The 23,279-nt window shown below is 42.6% G+C and overlaps 1 protein-coding gene across 1 annotated transcript in view; it reads right to left on the reverse strand.

Moving 5' to 3' along the window:
• Nucleotides 1-13,100: 13,100 nt before the first annotated feature.
• Nucleotides 13,101-23,279, reverse strand: part of grin3a (glutamate receptor, ionotropic, N-methyl-D-aspartate 3A) — a 68,564-nt gene continuing 58,385 nt past the window's right edge. Inside the window, exon 10 of the mRNA XM_047373601.1 lies at nt 13,101-14,872. Within this exon, the coding sequence (XP_047229557.1) occupies nt 14,311-14,872 (562 nt within the window). The 3' untranslated portion in view covers nt 13,101-14,310. The remainder of the gene's footprint in view (nt 14,873-23,279) is intronic.

Here is a 23,279-nt window from a genome sequence, read left to right on the forward strand (position 1 = left end):
ATAATGTCATGATGAAAATTTAACATTCATATATTTTAGATTCATTGCACACTAACTGAAATATTTCAGGTCTTTTATTGTCTTAATACGGATGATTTTGGCATACAGCTCATGAAAACCCAAAATTCCTATCTCACAAAATTAGCATATTTCATCCGACCAAAAAAAGAAAAGTGTTTTTAATACAAAAAACGTCAACCTTCAAATAATCATGTACAGTTATGCACTCAATACTTGGTCGGGAATCCTTTGGCAGAAATGACTGCTTCAATGTGGCGTGGCATGGAGACAATCAGCCTGTGGGGTTCAGGTCAGGAGAGGTCAGGAGAGTTGGCAGGCCAATTGAGCACAGTGATACCATGGTCAGTAAACCATTTACCAGTGGTTTTGGCACTGTGAGCAGATGCCAGGTCGTGCTGAAAAATGAAATCTTCATCTCCATAAAGCTTTTCAGCAGATGGAAGCATGAAGTGCTCCAAAATCTCCTGATAGCTAGCTGCATTGACCCTGCCCTTGATAAAACACAGTGGACCAACACCAGCAGCTGACACGGCACCCCAGACCATCACTGACTGTGGGTACTTGACACTGGACTTCTGGCATTTTGGCTTTTCCTTCTCCCCAGTCTTCCTCCAGACTCTGGCACTTTGATTTCTGAATGACATGCAGAATTTGCTTTCATCCGAAAAAAGTACTTTGGACCACTGAGCAACAGTCCAGTGCTGCTTCTCTGTAGCCCAGGTCAGGCGCTTCTGCTGCTGTTTCTGGTTCAAAAGTGGCTTGACCTGGGGAATGCAGCACCTGTAGCCCATTTCCTGCACACGCCTGTGCACGGTGGCTCTGGATGTTTCTACTCCAAACTCAGTCCACTGCTTCCGCAGGTCCCCCAAGGTCTGGAATCGGCCCTTCTCCACAATCTTCCTCAGGGTCCGGTCACCACTTCTCTTTGTGCAGCGTTTTCTGCCACACTTTTTCCTTCCCACAGACTTCCCACTGAGGTGCCTTGATACAGCACTCTGGGAACAGCCTATTCGTTCAGAAATTTCTTTCTGTGTCTTACCCTCTTGCTTGAGGGTGTCAATAGTGGCCTTCTGGACAGCAGACAGGTCAGCAGTCTTACCCATGATTGGGGTTTTGAGTGATGAACCAGGCTGGGAGTTTTAAAGGCCTCAGGAATCTTTTGCAGGTGTTTAGAGTTAACTCGTTGATTCAGATGATTAGGTTCATAGCTCGTTTAGAGACCCTTTTAATGATATGCTAATTTTGTGAGATAGGAATTTTGGGTTTTCATGAGCTGTATGCCAAAATCATCCATATTAAGACAATAAAAGACCTGAAATATTTCAGTTAGTGTGCAATGAATCTAAAATATATGAATGTTAAATTTTCATCATTACATTATGGAAAATAGTGAACTTTATCGCAATATGCTAATATTTTGAGAAGGACCTGTAGATTAAGAGAACCGGTGCAAAGAGGATTGGGTGGCGGACGAAGGTGGAGACCTCAGTGGCCCGATCTCCGGATGCTGAGGCTGGCTCTAGGGACGTGGAATGTCATCTCACTGGGGGGGAAGGAGCCGGAGCTTGTGTCGTAGGTCGAGAGATATTGAGTAGAAATAGTCGGGTTCGCCTCCATGCACAGCGTGGGCTCTGGAACCCATCTCCTCGAGAAGGGCTCTCTTCTACTCTGGAGTGGCCCACGGGGAGAGGCGGCGGGCTGGAGTGGGTTTGCTTGTTGCCCCCCCAGCTCACCCGTCTTGTGTTGGGGTTTACCCCAGTGGATGAGAGGGTCGCATCCCTGAGCCTTCGGGTTTAGGACAGTTCTCTGACTGTCGTTTCGGCCTACGGGCCGAGCGGTAATGCGGAGTACCTGGCCTTCTTGGTGTCCCTGTCAGGGGTGCTGGATAGTGCCCCTCCCGGGGACTCCATTATTCTGCTGGGGGAATTCAACGCCCACGTGGGAAACGACAGTGACACCTGCAGAGGCGTGATCGGGAGGAATGGCCTCCCCGATCTGAATCCAAGTGGAGATTTGTTATTGGATGTCTGTGCTAGTCATGGATTGTCCATAATAAACACCATGTTCAAACATAAGGGTGTCCATCAGTGCACTTGGCACCGGGACACTCTAGCCAGGATGTCAATGATCACCTTTGTTGTCGTATCATCAGACCTTCGGCCGCATGTTTTGGACACTCGGTTGAAGAGAGGGGCTGAGCTGTCCACTGATCACCACCTGGTGGTGAGTTGGATCCGCTGGAGGAGTAGAAAGCCGGACAGACGTGGCAGGCCCAAGCGCATAGTGAGGGTCTGCTTGGAACGTCTGGTGGAGCCCTCGTCCAGGGATGTATTCAACTCCCACCTCCGGGAGAGCTTTGACCAGATTCTGGGGGATGTTGGAGACATAGAGTCCGAGTGGACCATGTTCTCCGCATCCATTGTCGATGCTGCTGCCCATAGCTGTGGCCGTAAGGTCTGCAGTGCCTGTCGCGGCGGCAATCCCAGAACCTGGTGGTGGACACCGGCCGTAAGGGATGCTGTCAAGCTGAAGAAGGAGTCCTATCAGCTGTGGTTGGCTTGTGGGACTCCTGAGGTGGCTGACGGGTACCGTGAGGCCAAGCGTGCCACGGCCCGGGCTGTGGCAGTGGCAAAAACTCGGGCCTGGGAGGAGTTCGGTGAGGCCATGGAGAAGGACTACTGGTTGGCCTCAAAGCGATTCTGGCAAACCGTCTGGCGCCTCAGGAGGGGGAAGCAGTGCTTCGCCAACACTGTTTATAGTAGGGGTGGGAGGCTGCTGACCTCGACTGAGGTCATTATCTTGCGGTGAAGGAGTACTTCGAGGATCTCCTCAATCCTGCCATCATGCATTCCCTGGTGGAAACAGAGGCTGGGGACCCAGGGTTGGACTCTTTCATCACCCAGGCTGAAGTCACCGAGGTGGTTAAAAAGCTTCGGCAAGGCTTCGGGGGTGGATGAGATCCGCCCTGAGTACCTCAAGTCTCTGGATGTTGTGGGGTTGTCATGGTTGACACGCCTCTTCAACATTGCGTGGCGGTCGGGGACAGTGCCTCTGAACTGGCAGACTGGAGTGGTGGTCCCCCTTCATAAGAAGGGTGACCGGAGGATGTGTTCCAACTACAGGGGGATCACACTCCTCAGCCACCCTGGTAAGGCCTACGCCAGGGTATTGGAGAGGAGAGTCCGGCCGATAGTCGAACCTCGGCTTCAGGCGGAGCGGTGTGGTTTTTGTCTCGGCCGTGGAACACTGGACCAGCTCTATACCCTCTACAGGGTACTCGAGGGTTCATGGGAGTTTGCCCAACCGGTCCACATGTGCTTTGTGGACCCGGAGAAAGCATTCGACTTGGTCCGCATTGCCGGCACTAAGTAGGACCTGTTCCTGGTGCATGTTGGACTCCGGCAGGGCTGCCCTTTGTCACCGGTCCTGTTCATAACTTTTATGGACAGGATTTCTAGACGCAGCTAAGGGCTGGAGGGGGTCTGGTTTGGGGACCAGTGGATTTTGTCTCTTCTTTTTGCAGATGACGAGGTCCTGCTGGCCCCCTCTAGCCAAGATCTACAGCATGCGCTGGGGTGGTTTGCAGCCGAGTGTGAAGTGGCTGGGATGAGGATCAGCTCTTCCAAGTCAGAGGCCATGGTACTCGACCGGAAAAGGGTGGCTTGTCCTCTTCAGGTTGGAGGGGAGTTCCAGCCTCAAGTGGAGGAGTTCAAGTATCTCGGGGTCTTGTTCATGAGTGAGGGAAGAATGGAGTGGGAAATCGACAGACGGACCGGTGCGGCTGCCGCAGTAATGGGGACGCTGTGTCGCTCTGTTATGGTGAAAAGAGAGATAAGCCGAAAAGCGAAGCTCTCGATTTACCGGTCGGTCTATGTTCCTACCCTCACCTATGGCCATGAACTTTGGGTCATGACCGAAAGAACGAGATCCCGGATACAAGCGGCTGAAATGAGCTTCCTCTGTAGGGTGGCCGGGCACTCCCTTAGAGATAGGGTGAGGAGCTCAGCCATCCGGGAGGGGCTCGGAGTAGGCGCGCTGCTCCTCCACATCGAGAGGAGCCAGTTGAGGTGGCTCAGGCATCTATACCGGATGCCTCCTGGACGCCTTCCTCGGGAGGTGTTCCAGGCATGTCCTACTGGGAGGAGGCCCAGGACACGCTGGAGGGACTATGTCTCTCAGCTGGCCTGGGAACGCCTTGGGCTCCCCCCGGAGGAGCTGGAGGAGGTGTCTGGGGAAAGGGACGTCTGGGTGTCTCTGCTGAGTCTGCTGCCCCCGCGACCCAGTCCCGGATAAGCGTAAGACTATGAGTACGATTAAGAGAAAAATTTGCATCTTTAGTGATACGTGGAGAAAGGAATAATAAATGTTTTGTTACATATTTTTCTAAATTAAAAATAATAAAAAAAGGGTGGTTTGCATTTGTTTTCAGAAACTTTAACCCCTGTACTCTGATACTGCTAAAGGAAATCCAGTACAGTCAGTTGCCTTAAAGTCACTCAGTTGCCAAATAGTGTGTAGTTTTCTGTCAGTAATAATACAGCAGTTCTGTGAAGGCTTCAGAGATTTCTTCGAGAACATTAGTGAGCGAGCAGGAACACAGTACAGATCAGAGATAAAGTTGCAAGGAAGTCTGAAGCTGAGAAAAGTTATAAAACAAATTTTCAAGGTTTGAAAATCTCAAAAAGCATTGTTTATTCTCTCATTCAAAAATTTTACAAATATGGCATTCCCAAACAAACTCGATCCTGGAAAAAAAGACTTGAGACTGGGATAGAGGTTCTCCTTCCAGTAGGACCATAACCCTAAACATCCAACCAGAGCTACAATTGAATGATTTTTATTGAAGTATGTACATGTGTTCAAATTGCTTGTCAAAGTCCAGACCTAAATCCAATAAGAAATCTGTGGCATGACTTGAAAATTGTTGTCCATCCAGTCTGACTGAGCTTGAGTTTTACTATTTAATAGCTATAACTTCAGTGAAGGGTGGTTCTAAAAACCTGACTCAACAAAGCTGAATAAACCAATTTTTAATTTTATTTTCAGAACAAAAATCATTTTCTTTTACTTCAGTCATGTGCCACAAAAATTCCCAATAAAATACAATAATGTTGGTGGTTGTAAAGTTCAAGGGGAATAAATATTCTTAAGTTAAATAGTTGGTTTACTTGAAGTGAAGTAGACGATGTAAATTTCAAAAAATGTGAATTCGGTGTGATCAAACCTAATACAAGAAAGGTTTTTACTAACAAAAAAAAAAGAAAATTGGAACATTCAAAGTTTTACTTGCAATTCTGAATAACTGCTATGTGAAATAAGGCCTCTGAAATTTTCTGTTGTTGCCATCTGAAAATTAGAAAAATAAAATATTTTACATAACATACAAATTACTTTATTCTAGTCACCTGCTCATATACTAATATCCTGTCCAGCAGTTGTTGGTCCACACCCCTGCAAAACTGCACGTGTTGCCCAGACAAGTGACTAGAATGCACACTTCCACTTCCGCCTCTCTGCCTGCTCAGACGCTTTTCTCCTAAGCTCCCTGCTTGCTTGCATTCTTTTACTCCTAGCTTTTTATCTCTTAGCCAAAATTACGGAAATATTGGACTAAAACAACTTCTTACCAGCGACTCCCAAGGATTATTTTTTAATTTTTTTAAAGGACTTTGATGTTTTTATAATCGAACTCGAAAGCAGGACAAGTTGACGCCAGCTAATCAGCACAAAATGCTTCCCTTCACCACAGAGGACTTCGACAAACTTTTACAGAAATTGACTGTTTTGGAGATGAAAATCCACCGACTACAAGTGAATGTGGAGGTGAATATGGGGTACAACGATGATTCAACTCTGCCTGTGATCTCAAACAGTGACAGCCAGCTCAACAACTCAGCCAGCTATCAGAACACTGAGAATAAACCTACTAGCAGACCCCCCTGGCATGTTTTAGGCGCATGCCCAAAAAATCAAGGTGGACGACTCACTGGAAGATCTCAGCAATTAAATAAATTAGAATGGCCAGAAAAACAGAGAAATGCCCCCGTTTCCCTGGGAAAAGGAGACTTCGACAGCGAGCTGCTGCCACAACAACTGATAGGAAATAATGGAATTCCCCTCCAAAACAAATTTGCTCCACTGCAGAATGAAAACCAGGAAAATGATCCATCTTCTGAGATCAATAAAAGGTGTGAGAACAACCTTCATTCTAAACAGTCTTCTCCTAAATTGCCAGAGAAAAATTACCCCACCAGACCAAGAACCCTAATAATGGGCAACACAGCTGTGGATGGGATTAAAAACGTCTGCAACAAGAAAAACACAGAGGTTGTGATTACCAGTAACATGGTGTCCAATATCTCAGAGAATATTCTTGCAATCACAGAAAAGCGCCCGTCTCTAGAAAACCTTATTATACACTGTGGAGCCATGGATGACGTGGCTAAGAAAAAATCTGAAAGACTGAAGGAGGATTTCACTCGTCTTCTGAATATTGTTGGAGGTCTCAATATCAAGGTGTTTATCAGCGGATCCTTTGCACCGATTTTCTGTGGAGATGAGGTTTTTTCCAGACTTCTGATGATTAATAAGTGGTTGAAAAAAACATGTGCTACTACACCTGTGAACTTCATCGACAACTTTAATATTTTTTTGGGGAAAAGACAACTCTTCAAGCAAGATGGTTTCTGTTTGAACAAGCCAGGAGCCAAACGTCTCACATCTAATCTCTTCTATTCAGTAAATAATCTACCAGCAGCTCGGACCTTCAGCAGAGAACATGGAGTATCAACAACAATGATAACGCTGCTTCCAACAACTCCAGCAGAAACAAGAAAAAAGAGCGGTCATCCCCAAAGGTCTCCCCGTTGAAATCCACAGGAGAAGTGAACCCCCCCATTATACCCCCATCCCCCCAAACCCAGACCGACACCCCCGGTAAACCCCCCTCACCCCAGACCCCGACCCAGACCGCACAGAACTCTCCCATCTTCCCACTGAGCCCGCTTTTTGCTTTACTGGATTCTGATAACATGAAAGGAGCTCTTAAGATCGGGACCCAAATGGCTCTGACCTCTTCTCCATTCAACACCCCCCATGGCCGAGGCCCTGCTACTATACCAACATCTTCCAAATACCGCAGACCTCCACCACCTCCTAATCTATCTCCTCCTAATCAGGACCTTCAAATCACTTCTCTGTGATACAGTCTGGGCCCTAGTGGTAACTCTATCAGAAATGAGCATGTCCAGGAAAAACTTGGGCTCCTAATGGGAGATAGTTGTAAAATTTCTGTGCTTATACGTGACAGAAAGAGCAAAGCCAAAAGGATAAGAGACAGTAATAAACAATCAACAAAAGCCATAAACTGTCAGGTACAACCAGACACAGAGTTAATATCAACAACTAAGTCATATAAACTGGCTTTACTGAACACTAGATCTCTGTCAGGAAAACATTTTTAATCAATGACTTCATTATTGACCACGATCTTGATCTTATGTTTTTAACAGAAACATGGTTACATGAATTTAATGACGCTCCCATTCTGATAGAGGCGACACCTCCGAACTACAATTTCCTTTGTGAGAGCAGACAGCAAAGAAAAGGTGGAGGGGTGGCCACTTTGTTTAAAGATTTATTAGAGTGTAAAAAAGTATTTCTGGGCAAATTTGACTCTTTTGAATATTTGGCTCTCCAGGTAAAGAGCCCGGTCCGAACCATGTTCTTGAATATTTACAGGCCTCCTAAGTCCAAAACAAACTTTATCAGTGATTTTAATGAGCTTTTATCTGTGATTTGTGTTTATTATGACTGTTTAATTATTGTGGGAGACTTCAACATTCACATGGACAATCCTGAAGACAGAAGTACAATAGATCTATGTGACACACTTAGAAATGTTGGTTTGACTCAACATGTTAAACAGCAAATGCACAAACAGGGACATATTTTTGACTTGATCATCACTAAGGGTCTAAACATTTCCAAGGTGTCTGTAACTGATGTTGCTCTATCTGACCACTTTTCTGTTATTTTTGAAAGCATCATCTGCAATGACTCAGTTTACCAAAGAGACATGATAAGAAAATGCATCTTTAAGGACGGTGCTGCTGAAACCTTTAACCAGATTTACTCTTCTACCTCCACTTTGCCCTGTAACACTGTAGATGAGCTGGTAGAAAACTTTCATTCTAAAATCTCAGGCATCATTGATTCAATTGCTCCAATTAAAGTGAAAGTCGTTTCTGGGAAGAAAATGTCTCCATGGAGAAGTGCTCCACCAGTCAGAAGTGAAAAGAAGGAGTGTCGAAAAGCTGAACGCAGGTGGCGAATGACTGGACTCCAGGTTCACCATATTATCTATAAAGAGAGACTATACAGATATAACCTACAACTGAAAAATGCAAGGGAATCTTTCTTCTCTGAGATCATCAGCAAAAACATTAACAATGCTTGTGCATTATTTGCCACGGTCGACAGGTTAACAAACCCTCCTGTAACTGTAGCATCTGAACTCCACTCTACCAGGGCCTGCAATGAATTTGCTAAATTCTTTACTGAAAAAACCCAAAAGATCAGAGAGGCAGTCAGCACATCCACATCAACTCCAGTACCAATGTTGTCTCCAACTAGAACTCATTTTGACAAAATGTCCCAATTTCACCAAATAAACTGCAAAATCTTAGAAGAAATCGTACAGCAACTAAGCTCCTCTTCCTGCTTTCTCGATGTTTTACCCACAGCTTTCCTTAAGAAAGCTTTGCCTGTAATGACATCTGATTTAACACAAATAATAAACACGTCCCTTTTGTCAGGTGTTTTCCCCCAGGCCCTAAAAACAGCAATTATCAAACCTCTATTGAAAAAGAGCAACTTGGACAAGCTGCTACTACAGAACTACAGGCTTATATCAAACCTCCCCTTCATCAGTAAGATTATTGAAAAAGCTGTGTTTCAGCAGTTAAACAACTTCCTAACAACGACCAACCGCTTCGATGTCTTCCAGTCAGGCTTCCGTGCTCACCACAGTACAGAGACTGCTCTTGTCAAGGTGTTCAATGACATCCATATACAGGTCCTTCTCAAAAAATTAGCATATTGTGATAAAGTTCATTATTTTCCATAATGTTATGATGAAAATTTTACATTCATATATTTTAGATTCATTGCACACTAACTGAAATATTTCAGGTCTTTTATTGTCTTAATACAGATGATTTTGGCATACAGCTCATGAAAACCCGAAATTCCTATCTCACAAAATTAACATATTTCATCCGACCAATAAAAGAAAAGTGTTTTTAATACAAAAAACGTCAACCTTCAAATAATCATGTACAGTTATGCACTCAATGCTTGGTCAGGAATCCTTTTGCAGAAATGACTGCTTCAATGCGGCGTGGCATGGAGGCAATCAGCCTGTGGCACTGCTGAGGTCTTATGGAGGCCCAGGATGCTTCGATAGCGGCCTTTAGCTCATCCAGAGTGTTGGGTCTTGAGTCTCTCAACGTTCTCTTCACAATATCCCACAGATTCTCTATGGGGTTCAGGTCAGGAGAGTTGGCAGGCCAATTCAGCACAGTGATACCATGGTCAGTAAACCATTTACCAGTGGTTTTGGCACAGTGAGCAGGTGCCAGGTCGTGCTGAAAAATGAAATCTTCATCTCCATAAAGCTTTTCAGCAGATGGAAGCATGAAGTGCTCCAAAATCTCCTGATAGCTAGCTGCATTGACCCTGCCCTTGATAAAACACAGTGGACCAACACCAGCAGCTGACACGGCACCCCAGACCATCACTGACTGTGGGTACTTGACACTGGACTTCTGGCATTTTGGCATTTCCTTCTCCCCAGTCTTCCTCCAGACTCTGGCACCTTGATTTCCGAATGACGTGCAGAATTTGCTTTCATCTGAAAAAAGTACTATGGACCACTGAGCAACAGTCCAGTGCTGCTTCTCTGTAGCCCAGGTCAGGCGCTTCTGCCGCTGTTTCTGGTTCAAAAGTGGCTTGACCTGGGGAATGCGGCACCTGTAGCCCATTTCCTGCACACGCCTGTGCACGGTGGCTCTGGATGTTTCTACTCCAGACCCAGTCCACTGCTTCCGCAGGTCCCCCAAGGTCTGGAATCGGCCCTTCTCCACAATCTTCCTCAGGGTCCGGTCACCTCTTCTCATTGTGCAGCGTTTTCTGCCACACTTTTTCCTTCCCACAGACTTCCCACTGAGGTGCCTTGATACAGCACTCTGGGAACAGCCTATTCATTCAGAAATTTCTTTCTGTGTCTTACCCTCTTGCTTGAGGGTGTCAATACTGGCCTTCTGGACAGCAGTCAGGTCGGCAGTCTTACCCATGATTGGGGTTTTGAGTGATGAACCAGGCTGGGAGTTTTAAAGGCCTCAGGAATCTTTTGCAGGTGTTTAGAGTTAACTCGTTGATTCAGATGATTAGGTTCATAGCTCGTTTAGAGACCCTTTTAATGATATGCTAATTTTGTGAGATATGAATTTTGGGTTTTCATGAGCTGTATGCCAAAATCATCCGTATTAAGACAATAAAAGACCTGAAATATTTCAGTTAGTGTGCAATGAATCTAAAATATATGAATGTAAAATTTTCATCATTACATTATGGAAAATAATGAACTTTATCACAATATGATAATATTTTGAGAAGGACCTGTAAATGCAGACTGTGGAAGAACCACAGTGCTGGTATTATTGGACCTTAGTGCAGCATTCGACACTGTTGATCGTTCCATTTTATTAGAGCGCCTGGAAAACTGGGTCGGCCTTTCTGGTACAGCACTCAACTGGTTTAAATCCTACTTGAAGGACAGGGACTTTTTTGTGTCAGTAGGTAACTTTACATCAGAGACCACAAAAGCACATGTGGCGTTCCCCAAGGGTCCATCTTAGGGCCCCTCCTATTCAATATCTACATCCTCCCCCTAACTCAGATTTTAATAAACAACAATGTAAGTTATCATAACTATGCAGATGACACACAGCTATACGTTACGATGTCACCAGGTGACCACGGACCCATTCAAGCGCTGGGTAAATGCTTAGAAGAAATCAATGCATGGATGGGCCTAAATTTTCTTCAGCTGAATCAAAACAAAACTGAAGTAATAATCTTTGGACCAAAGGAAGAGCGTTTAAAAGTTAGCACACAGCTTCAGTTAATACAGCTAGAAACCACCAGTCAGGCTCGAAACCTGGGTGTAGTGATGGACTCAGACCTGAACTTTCAGAGGCACATAAAGGTAGTAACTAAGTCGGCCTTCTATCACCTAAAGAACATCTCCAGGATTAAATGACTAATGTCTCAGCAGGACCTTGAAAAACTAATTCATACGTTCATCTTTAGTAGAATTGATTACTGCAATGGTGTCTTCACAGGTCTGCCTAAAAAGTCGATCAGACAGCTGCAGTTGATCCAGAATGCTGCTGCCCGCGTCCTCACTAGAACTAAGAAAGTGGAGCACATCACCCCGGTTCTAAAGTCCTTACACTGGCTCCCTGTAGCTCAGAGAATAGACTTTAAAATACTTCTGTTAGTCTATAAATCACTGAATGGCTTAGCACCAAAATACATTACAGACTTGTTGTCAGTGTGTCAACCACCCAGACCTCTCAGGTCTTCTGGCTCAAATCTACTCTGCATACCCAGAACCAGAACCAAACATGGAGAAGCAGCTTTTAGTTCTTATGCTCCACCAATCTGGAATAAACTGCCAGAAAACTGTAAAAGCGCCAAAACCCTAAGTTGCTTTAAATCAAGATTAAAAACGTATTTGTTTAGAGTGGCCTTTGACTGTGCTATTTAGGCATGATTAGTTGCGTTTTCAGTCCAATTTTCCTTTCATTTTCTTGTCCATCATTCTATTCTCTTTATTTTATTTTATTTTACTTTTTTAAATTACCTCTGTTGTTTGATTTTCTAATTTGATTTGTTTTTCTGTGTCTGTATCTGTGTTTATTTGCTTTGTGATTGTATTGTAATTGTATGTACAGCGCTCTGAGTGTCTCGTTGCTGAAAAGCGCTATATAAATAAACTTACCTTCCCTTACATGATATGCTCAAACTAGGTTTCTTATTTAGTTCTTCAGTGTATTCATCCTGTTATTACCGCATCAACTTGAGGGATGTTTATGTCACCGCCTAGCAAGATATACACACACACAAATACAAAGAAAGCTGACGGCTCAGCGAGTGCACTTTCTCTTTTGCTCTGTCAGGTATTCATTTCAGCTGTGACAGCCTGTGCTTACCCTGCAGACACACTGGCTAAATAAATAGGAGCTGTGGTTGTGTGTTTGTGTGCATGTACACACAGCAGTTTTGTACCATACCATGATCTGAAACAATGTCATAGTTGGTGCTTATTAATATGCCTCCTTGTCTAAACTAGTATGAGTCTTCTGGCCAAACATTGTTTCAGGGAAGGGAGCAAAGTTTGGAGTAAATATATATCTGCATGAGATTTCATAGCAAAATCTATTAAGGTGTTTAGAAAAACATTACTCTGGGTGAATATTAATGGCCATCAAAGAGAAATGTAGCCTACCTTAAATAAATCCTAAACACAGGTTTGTGATCTCAGCAAATGTTAAAATCCCGAACACATGCTGGATCTCAGTAATAATGGTTATAAAGATTGAACTGAAGTTACGGTATGTTCATGGTTCAGATTTCGTTCTTTTTTCAAATAGAAATGCCAATTCTTGTTTTTTCAGACTAAAACATGGTCTGGACTTTTTTGATTGACAGGAAGAAAAAAATCCACCCATCCTTTGTCCTATGCTTATTTAAGAACAATTTACAGGAGTGACAGTCCAAGGAGGGAAACTCAGACATGTTTTAACTAAAGATACTCTTCAGCAAATTATCGGAGTCCCCAAGGCATTCCCTGGCCAGAAGGGAAATACTTTTATAGTATCTTGCAAGCTGCGAGAATGACCCATGAGTGTACAGTCTGGCCTTTACCAGTTGAGAACCACGGCGTTAGAGGAGGTGACTCTCATCCCAGCCACTTCAAACTCAAACAAAACATAACCCAATAAACACACCTGTGCAAAGAAGAGAGTTACTTTTTAATAAAGAATTGTGTCCAACCCAAAACAAAAGAGTTGCAAAAAAATAATCACAAGGGAACTGTTCTGCTGTGTTCAGTTGTAAATGTTCTTTGGATTAAGTAATGTGTCAGAACCGGAGCAGTGGTTAACATTTTACCCCTTTTTTTTTTTTTTTGTAATGGGTTGGCACCAAGGACTGAGTAGTACTCAGCATTTGGCACCAGTAGTACAAGAGCACCAGAATGCTCCAAGGCAAAATAGTTTCAACGTCTATTTTGAGCCCACAATAAGATAACAACAGACCACAATTTCGGCTGTGACATGTTGAATAATGACTTCAGTAAACCAGGAGTGCATCTGTGAAGTACAGGACCAACTTTATACAGTGATTCATAATTATTGATGTGAATTGTTATAGAATCCACTGCTAGGTGCCAACCAGTGTCTTGCAAATGCTTCATACAGTATCTTGCCACTCTCAACGTTCAAAAGAATTCTTCAAGAAAACTACTTTGCCACAATAATCACACTGCCAGAGATCTGCGACATTAAGCCATTGGAGGTAATGTCTAGCAGTTCCTAATGGGATGTATGCCGAAAAGATATAAGGTTGGTGCAAGTCACAAGATCATAAAGACTAATCTGGCTGGGTTCATCTACAGGTTATAATTTCCTCAAATACCCTCAACAAACTCTGAAATAGTTTATTAAGCTCAAACCTTGGAGTCATCATACCAGTGATCAAGCTTATCGCTAATTATACTTTTGAAGAAATTGGGTTTATCTCAGGTAAGATATTTCAGGGACAAAAGGATGTATTCAGCATAAAAGGCAAGTGGAAGAAAAGAAGCTAAGAAGAATTAAATGGAGGCTGAGAGTACAGAGAAAGCACTGCTCCTGACTGACACAACATACTAGTGGGGTTCAGTATCCCTCTTTCACCCCTGACCACTGATTCTTCTCTAATCAATTCTCACCTTCCAGAGGTCAGAAAATGTCCCAGCTGAAGTCCCAGAGCAGAATCTGATCCACAGTGAAGATTTCAGGTCAACATTTAGAGGAACTCCTGTGCCTAAATGAGGACCTTGGTACCAGAACTTATGTTTCATTTCCAGAACCTAGGTCCGGTCCCTTATCCAAAAGGTATTGGGAGTCCTGTTCCTAGGTTTATTAATGATTCTCTTGACAAAATAAGGAAAGGCAGGTTTCACAAGTCTGGGGGTGTATTTGTGTGTTGGTTAGTCTGCTGGCAGGACTGGGTATACTGACAAAACTGGTTTGATTGGTGTGTTGAGGGCAGACTCTGTGAAGTCTGGTTTGTTTGCTGGTTTTCTGACTGGTACCGTTCAAGCTCTCTCTTCCTTCTCATTGCTGACTGTAGCTGCTGCTTGATTTCAGTGATTTGGCCCTCAAGTTCTGACAATTCCTGCAACAGTGGGTTTCGAACAACTTGGCCCAGACCACAGTCACCCACTCCTAAACTGCAACATTGCGTTGTGGGCTGTCCAGATCCTTCTTGTCCTTGGCCCAACACACGCACTAACAGGTCAGAGCGACCATTTGAGGTGATCACTATGGGCATGTGTTTTTCCAGCAAGGGAAGAGTATGGGGATGAGGGAGGGGAGAAGGGGGTGGTGGAAGTGGAAGATCCTGCGAGGACTGTTGTTCCAGGTCATTCTGAATATCTTGTGGAAGAAACCTTCGCCTGTTGCAGTGGGAGGATTCTGCAGGATTCCAAGATGCTGACTGGTTGTTTCCTTCGTTGCACCTGATATAAGCCAGAGAAAAGTGAAATGTCAAGAAGAAATTCTAAATGCCAAGGTGGGTGAACTGTGTATCATCTTAATGCAACATGCTGGTAAGAATACTGTGTAAGAGAAAAATAGCTGACTCTGGTACAGACACAGATAACTCTTAAGAGTTGTTGCAGCACATACAATAACTTCCATGTAGTTCAACAAATAAGAAATTGAACAAGATACTGAAGTGACGCATGTGAACTTCAGGATAATGTCTGGGCATGAACCCTGAGGTAATCACTTTGGCATTCTTCCTTACCGGCCTGAATAGTTTCTGAAACAGTTTGTGTTGTACCAAACTGTTAATGAAAAGAGACATAACTTTTTGTGAAATTCCAGAGTGCTGTTCCATTATGTATGTAACCTTACTGTGGACCTCCTGACTGATATCTATGTCACAAATCGATGCCACACTGGTATAACAACATAAATTCGACATATCTTAATTTGGAAATTCTGTAATTACAATATGAACAATTCATTTATACTTAAAACTGACTACTTTCTTTTATTGTTTAAGTTTCTTAATGTTTTTTTCAGTGAAGAGGTATTGACTGTTGTAATGCTTTTTTTTAGATGTGTAGATGCAATTCAAGGTATTCGCTTGCGATCCCAATGAAGGCTTCTTTGAGAGTATTATAATGAGCTTCTAATGAAACTTCAGGAGAATTAGCTGTGTCACGGCTTTTATTTAACAAATTTACTAGTGCGTGAACATGGATAGTTTCAGGTAAAAACATACACTTAAGTCCTGTAGCTGATTCTTACTCCGCATGTGACTAAAATACATTAAACTAAGACCTTTCTCTTGTTAATTCATGGTTTGCTTAAATCAGGTACTATTTCGATTTTTTATTGCTAGAACATGGCTTTATTGTTGAGTTTGTAGATCCAAAACTTTTTTGTAACAAGTTAACCCTTTTCATTTTATAAAAATATCAATATTAATATTTTTCTTTAAAAAAGGCTTTCATTAACTTCTAATTTTAAAAAAAAGTCTTTATAAAAGTCTTTTATTAACATGTAGTTAAAAACCTGTGCCAGCAGCAATCCAACCCTCTGCCAGCCAATCTGGCAGGCAGTTTAATATTTGAGTTAAAACCACAATGCATGGGAAAGCTCGACAATGCTGCCAACTATTAGCAGAAGCATCCATTACTTAGCCAGTCCTCGCTCTTTGCTTACCTCTTGTTCTTGCTCTCGAGAGTGATGGGACCTTCCTAATCCTTAAATCATTTAATTATTTGCATCTTGTTTATTCCTCATAATCATGATTTATGAACTGTAACATGAAACCACCACAAACCACATAAGACAAAAATGAATACTATTTCCCTGCAGTTTGAGGCCAATTGACCTTTAAATTGCCTAGCTGAAACATTTTATTTTTATTAAAAAAAACCTCCTTGGACTTTTGCACAAAACATTTTCTTCACAATGCACCTGAGAAGGAAAGAAGATTGACACTAGATCTGATATAGAGTGCCTAGCAAGCCTTCATACTCCTTGAATTTTCCCATATTTAGTCTTGCTATATGCATAAACTTTGATATACTACCTTATTTAGATTGTATGTGGTATACCAACACAAAGTATATTAGAATTGTAAAAGTAAATAACAGATTTTCAGACTGGATGGCCTCCCAGGATGACTCCCAGGAACCCTTGAGCACCCTTTTTTTTTCTCTTGCTCTCGGTGGAAGACACACGCGTTTTCTCTCCCTCCCTCCCCGCTGATCCCTGCTTCTGGTCCAGCTGACCAAATCTCTAAAAGTAATTGATCAAATTTTTTTTTTTCATCGGGAACACAGGGTAAAGGAGACCCTCTTGTCCAGATGGGACGTTCTTTGGATACACAATGGATTCTTGGGAGCAGTGGAAGATTGTGACTACAATGTCAGTCGAGGACATAGAAAATGTGTACATATTTGGACTTTTGATAATAGGAATTCTACTTTTTGGAGTTGGTGGTTACCTGGCTTATCGAGTGATTCGCAAAAAGTGGGCGGCTGTTCAAAGCATTCCAAACCTGCCTGCGATGTTAGATGGAGTCTGTAGAGCGATCAACACTCAGACTGGAATGTTAAGAGAGCAGAATCGCAAGCTGGACACGATTCTTGAACAGAATCGCAGCCTGGCAGCGGTTGGACTCAGAGTTTAAAGAATATAATCTTGGAGAAGTTGTACGCTCGAGATCTGCGCAAAGTACAATAAATTTTGCTATTTGGATTCACAATTCAGACATACCAGTAAAACTCTTAAGGTAGATGGAAATTCACAACTGCCTGAACCACAACATTTATTGTTTTTCTAAATCTGGCTCCCCAATGTGGCCTTGGCAACTTCTGCTAACTAGCTATTGACAAAATATCTCCTGGATGTTATATAAACACGACGCTCTTCCCCAGCACTCCCCTACCAGCTGTGTGCTGATAGGACTATGTGGCCGATTGACAAAACTTCCACCTCTCTTCTCAAGGACAATGGCACTTCCATCAGTGTTGACAGTCTAATTCTTGCAAACACAGTCAATATATTCGCACCCTCAAGATTCCACCGTACCCTTGCTAAATCTTTACTTATATGTGTGTTGCTTACCTCTGCTGAGGTTTTTTGTACTACTTCAGACTATTCTGCTCAGAATAGAGTCTGAAATATGATTTTTTTCCCCCTCCTTTCTTACTTTACCTAAATGTGTGATTTCATTACTTTTCATAGATTTTCAGATTTCTCAGAAGGATTACCAGCAGAAGCCAATTATTATTAGTATTTCATTACTTTTTCATTGATTTTTAGTTTTATCAGAAGGATTACCAGCGAAAACCAAATATTATAAGTAATTTAGACTTTAGCTGCTCTTACACCAATGACCCAGCTTTCTTAATTAGACTACAATGGACTGCACGGTGGCGCAGTTGGTAGCACTGTTGCCTTGCAGCAAGAAGGTCCTGGGTTTGATTCCCAGCCTGGGGTCTTTCTGCATGGAGTTTGCATGTTCTCCCCGTGCATGCGTGGGTTCTCACCGGGTACTCTGGCTTCCTCCCACAGTCCAAAGACATGCCTGTTAGGTTAATTGGTCACTCTAAATTGACCTTAGGTGTATGAATGAGTGTGTGCATGGTTGTTTGTGTGTTGCCCTGCGATGGACTGGTGATCTGTCCAGGGTGTACCCTGCCTCTCGCCCATAGACTGCTGGAGATAGGCACCAGCTCACCCGCGACCCACTATGGAATAAGCGGTAGAAAATGACTGACTGACTGACTGGACTGTTATTACTTAGTTCAACTTCAGTACCAGTAAAAGCTTAGCACAAGATGCTTTCCCCTACATAGAGGACTTTATGATATAATTACTTCTTTAGAAAGACTGGTTTAGAACCAGCTCTTACCAGTAAAACCCAAAGGATTATTAATGTTATCTGTATCATTGTAATGTTGGCCAGAGATTTTTAGATTTCTCAGAAGGATTCATAGATTTTTAGATTTCTTAGAAGGACTGTAGTATCATTTGATTTGTTTTTCTGAGTCTGTGTCTGTGTTTATTTTCTTTGTGACTGTATTGTAATTGTATGTACAGCGCTTTGAGTGTCTCGTTACTGAAAAGCGCTATATAAATAAACTTACCTTACTTTACTTTACACTGAAGAGCTGGTGTAGTGTTCCACGGCCGGGACAAAAACCACACTGCTCCTCCTGAAGCCAAGGTTTGACTATCGGCCAGACCCTCCTCTCCAATACCTTGGCATAGGCCTTACCAGGGAGGCTGAGGAGTGTGATTCCCCTGTGGTTGGTGGCCATCAACCTGGTCTGCCAGTCCAGAGGCACTGTCCTCCGAGTCCCCAGTCTTTGCTTCCACCAGGGAAGGTGTGGCAGCAGGATTGAGGAGATCCTCAAAGTACTCCTTCCACTGTCCAGTAATGTCCCCAGTCAAGGTCAGCAGCTCCCCACCCCCACTGTGAATAGTGCTGGCGAAGCCTTGTTTGCCTCTCCTGAAGCGCCAGACGGTATGCCAGAATCGCTTTGAGGCCAACCGGTAGTCCTTCTACATGGCCTCACCGAACTCATCCCAGGCCCGAATATTTGCCTCTGCCACAGCCCAGGCTGTGGCATGCTTGTACTGGTAAGCAACCTCAGGGGTCCCACAAGGCAACCAAAGCCGGTAGGACTCATTCTTCAGCTTGACAGCATCCCTTACTGCCGGCGTCCACCACTAGGTTCGGGGTTGGCCGCTGCGAAAGGCACCACATACCTTACGGCCACTTCTACGGGTGACAGCATCAACAAGAAAGGCAGAGAAGATAGTCCTCTCGGACTCTACGTCTCCAACCTCCCCCGGAATCTGGCTCTCCTGGAGGTGGGAGTTGATTACATCCCTGGCCAAGGGCTCTGCCAGATGTCTTCAGCAGGCCCAATGTGCTTGGCCCATCCATATCTGTCCAGCTTCCTCCTCTTCCAGCGTATCCAACTCACCACCAGAGTGGATCAGTGGACAGCTCAGCCCCTCTCTTCACCCGAGTGTCCAAGACATGCGGCCGAATGTCCGAAAACACGACTACATAGTTGATCATCGACCTCCTGCTTAGGGTGTCCTGGTGCAGAAGACATGACTACAAAGTCGATCATCAACCTCCTGCCTAGGGTGTCCTGGTGCCAAGTGCTCTGATGAACACCCTTACACCTGAGCATGGTGTTCATTATCGACAATCTGTGAATGGCACAGAAGTTCAATAATGAAACACCACTGGAGTTTAGATTGTGGAGGCCATTCCTCCCAATTACACCCCTCCAGGTGTCACTGTCGTTTTCCACGTGGGCGTCCCCAACAGAACGATGGAGTCCCCGAAATGGGCACTATCCAACACCCCCAACAGGGACGCCAACACTGAGCATAACTGTTTATGTACACTTGATAAGGTGTGTTAAGTTAAAAGGGGAAATGTCAAATAGGTCATTATTTAAAGTTATGATCCAAAAACAATTATTAGAGCAAGTTATCATTACAAAATATATTCATATTGTAGGAAATCCAAATACATTTTTCACAGTTATTGGATATTTAAAAGTCATAGACCTCAACAAAATCAAGTGTAGTCCCCAGTCACTAGACAATAAAACTGGAAGTATAAAGAATACCAGTACATTGTAATGACTTATTTACTAGTTGTAATTCAATGTGTGTGTCTTATTTCTTTGGAGATTTATAAAAAGATATTTTGTGTTTATCATTTAACAAAGTTGTTAAACTGATATGGCCAAATCTGCCTGATCTGGAGCTTAACTGAAGAGCTCTCAAAATCAAAAGCTATTTTTACCAGAGGAAAAAGTGACAAGAATAATCTAATGAGATACTTCTAGCTTCAAAGCTTATGGATGACATATCTGAATATAACAACATAAAAAGAGATTCATTTTAAAATGATATATCCACCTGTGCTCATGGCATGGCAATGGTGAAAGGGAGAATATTGAGATGAGGAACATTTTATCAGATCTCTTAAGCCTCGAGTCATACAATAACCACACTTTTTTTAGGAGCTTTAGAAGTATTGCTTTAGAGTACTGCAGCTTACTTTCATCAGTGTTTTGTAACTGAATAAATTAAATAATTTGAGTTATTTGTTATTTGTTCTCTTGTATGTAAACATGCTCAACATTCATCTTTTGGTAAAAAACTATCTTAAATACTTGAATTTTTGATTTATCTCCTATATCTGAACATTTCATTTTCCATTTTTTTTCCTTTGTAGACGTATATAGCATGTACAATCTTTATTCATTAATACTAAAAACTCTTAAAGGCTGTCTAATGAAAGACAATTCTTGCCCCATTCTTTTCATCCTTAGTCCTTTCACTTTCAATTTGTAGCATGCTGTCAGAGACAGTTATTTCACAAGACAATATAAAGTACCAGTCACAAAATATTTGTGGACTGATCTTCAAAGATCCCAAATAGGGGACGCTAAATTGCTTGTACAAAAAACAAAATATTGCACATGCAATAAGTGGGCAGGTTGCGTGTAATTTTTAAAACTCTGCCTGGTGCAGGTGCAAAACAAGTGCAGACTGCCCTATTTTAATGAGGAAATTGTGTGTGCTACTGGCTGGCTGCTACTGCCCCCAGTGGAACTAGAGGAAAAGTGAACAAAAGCTGTTTCGCTTGAAACATGCAGGGCTGATTTTTTTCCTTCTGTTCCATTCTACTCCTGCTTTTCTGGACTGTTACATTTAATTAACTTTGTTGTGCTAATCACAGCAGCAGGTTTGTCATCTCAGCCTCTGCCCTGACAAGATTATTTCTCCTTGGCGCTTCTGAGTGTGTAATTGCAAATGCAGAAGGCTGAGTTTGAAGTTGTTCTGTGAGCAGATGCTTTATGTTTGGGGTTTGGAAGAACCCACTGAAGCAAAGACTAGATCCTGCTTAGCCTTTAATAAGAATGATTTATCATACACAGACACAATATTCAAGCCTGAACATAATATTAGCAACAAAAAATTGTTTGTTGTAGCAGCTGCAATCTGTATGTTATAGCTTTGCTAATTTTAAAACATAACGTCATATCACTGTCCTGCAAATAATTTAAATCAAACATTTATATACATAAAAATTTATTATTTTCCAATGATTTTACTGAATTCGTTTTGTTTGTTTTGCCGATATTTTAACAATACACAATGTATTAGATTTTTTTTTATTGTTTTTTGATGACACAAAATCATTTTTCATTGTATGAACCAACCCCTGGCATATGTTCACATTTAAACAATGTAATCATCTTTAATTGCTCTGCAATGACAATGTTACTGTCACTAATGCAATGTGTTTTTCATTTAGTGACAAGGTTAAAGCATTGAACAACATGGAAAAGCCACCTTAAAATGGCGATTTTTCACCTTCTAAGACAGGATTTCAGCATCCAATTTGCAAATGAAGTCTGCTTTATAATGACTTTATTTATTTCCTATTATTTAGATAATCAACATCACAGAACAGTGTCTCCTTTACATGATGTGCAATTCCGGTAACAGGCTGTGCGCGCTTGATCAGTTTTGTGCACACTTCGCCATGATCAGGTTTGTGCGCATTTAGCTGCAGATCTCAATGACAGCGATGATGCGCTGGAATGATCCAGATGCAAGAAAAAAACTGTTGCAATGAGTTTTATCATAGGAAATATGTTATGGCTTTTGTTTGTGATTGGTTCCAAATTTGACTTTAGACAATCCTACATAAAATCCTCTATGCTCATCTATTTTTATTATTTTTATTTTTGACAACCCAAATCTGTTGACACATGTACAGAAGATTCTCTCTCCCCGTCATCTGTCATTCTATCTATGCGTCCTTCTGGTCAAATTGACAGCAGATATTTTTGTGTCCCAGTTAGTGCCTTCATTTCAAACGTGCTAAATCTAGATCAAAAACGGCACCCGCAATCTGTTTCTGGTTTGATAAATTGCGTTGAATTCAATTCAGTGTATTTATATAGCGCCAATTCACAACACATGTCGTCTCAAGGCACTTCACAAAAGTCAGGTACATTCAATTAGTCCTAACCATTGAACAGTGCTGTCATATTCAGTTATTTATTCAAATTGGATAAAAAGTTTTTCTGTCTAAGGAAACCCAGCAGATTGCATTGAGTCAGTGACTTACAGCATTCCCTCCTCCCAGATGTAGCATGTAGAGACAGTAGACAGTCACTGGCGTTGACTTTGCAGCAATCCCTCATACTGAGCATGCATGTAGCGACAGTGGAGAGGAAAAACTCCCTTTTAACAGGAAGAAACCTCCAGCAGAACCAGGCTCAGTGTGAGCAGCCATCTGCCACGACCGACTGGGGGTTTCAGAGAACAGAGCAGAGACACAAACAGAGCAAAGAAGCACTGATCCAGGAGTCCTTTCTATGGGAAGGAAAAGTAAATGTTAATGGATAAAGCTCCTTTAGCCGTTTCACCTAGAAAGAAAGAACATATCAACTCTGAGCCAATTTTCAAAGTTAGAGTCTGAAAGAGAGCACATAGAGTGAATCACAGTAAAAGCTCAGTCAATTGCCATGTCTAGGAGAGAGAAAGGGTTAAACACTGAAAGACAGGGCCATGTGGGTCATCGGTAGAGGGTGAGCATCAAGTTGTTGCCAGCAGAAGCTTGGACAATGCCCCTCTCCAGAAAGGTGTCATAGTTAGACACAGAGTCAGGCCAGGTGTAGCTTCTAGGAAGAGAAAAGAGGGAGAACAATGTTAAAAGCTGAAATAACAGCAAATAATGCAAAATTGGAGAGTAGTGTGAGAATGTAGCGAAGAGGGTGAAAGTGGTCATTATATCCTCCAGCAGCGTAAGCCTATAGCAGCATAACTACAGAGATAGCTCAGGATAAC

This window comes from Girardinichthys multiradiatus, chromosome 8, assembly GCF_021462225.1.
Source record: "Girardinichthys multiradiatus isolate DD_20200921_A chromosome 8, DD_fGirMul_XY1, whole genome shotgun sequence".
Lineage (NCBI taxonomy): Eukaryota > Metazoa > Chordata > Actinopteri > Cyprinodontiformes > Goodeidae > Girardinichthys > Girardinichthys multiradiatus.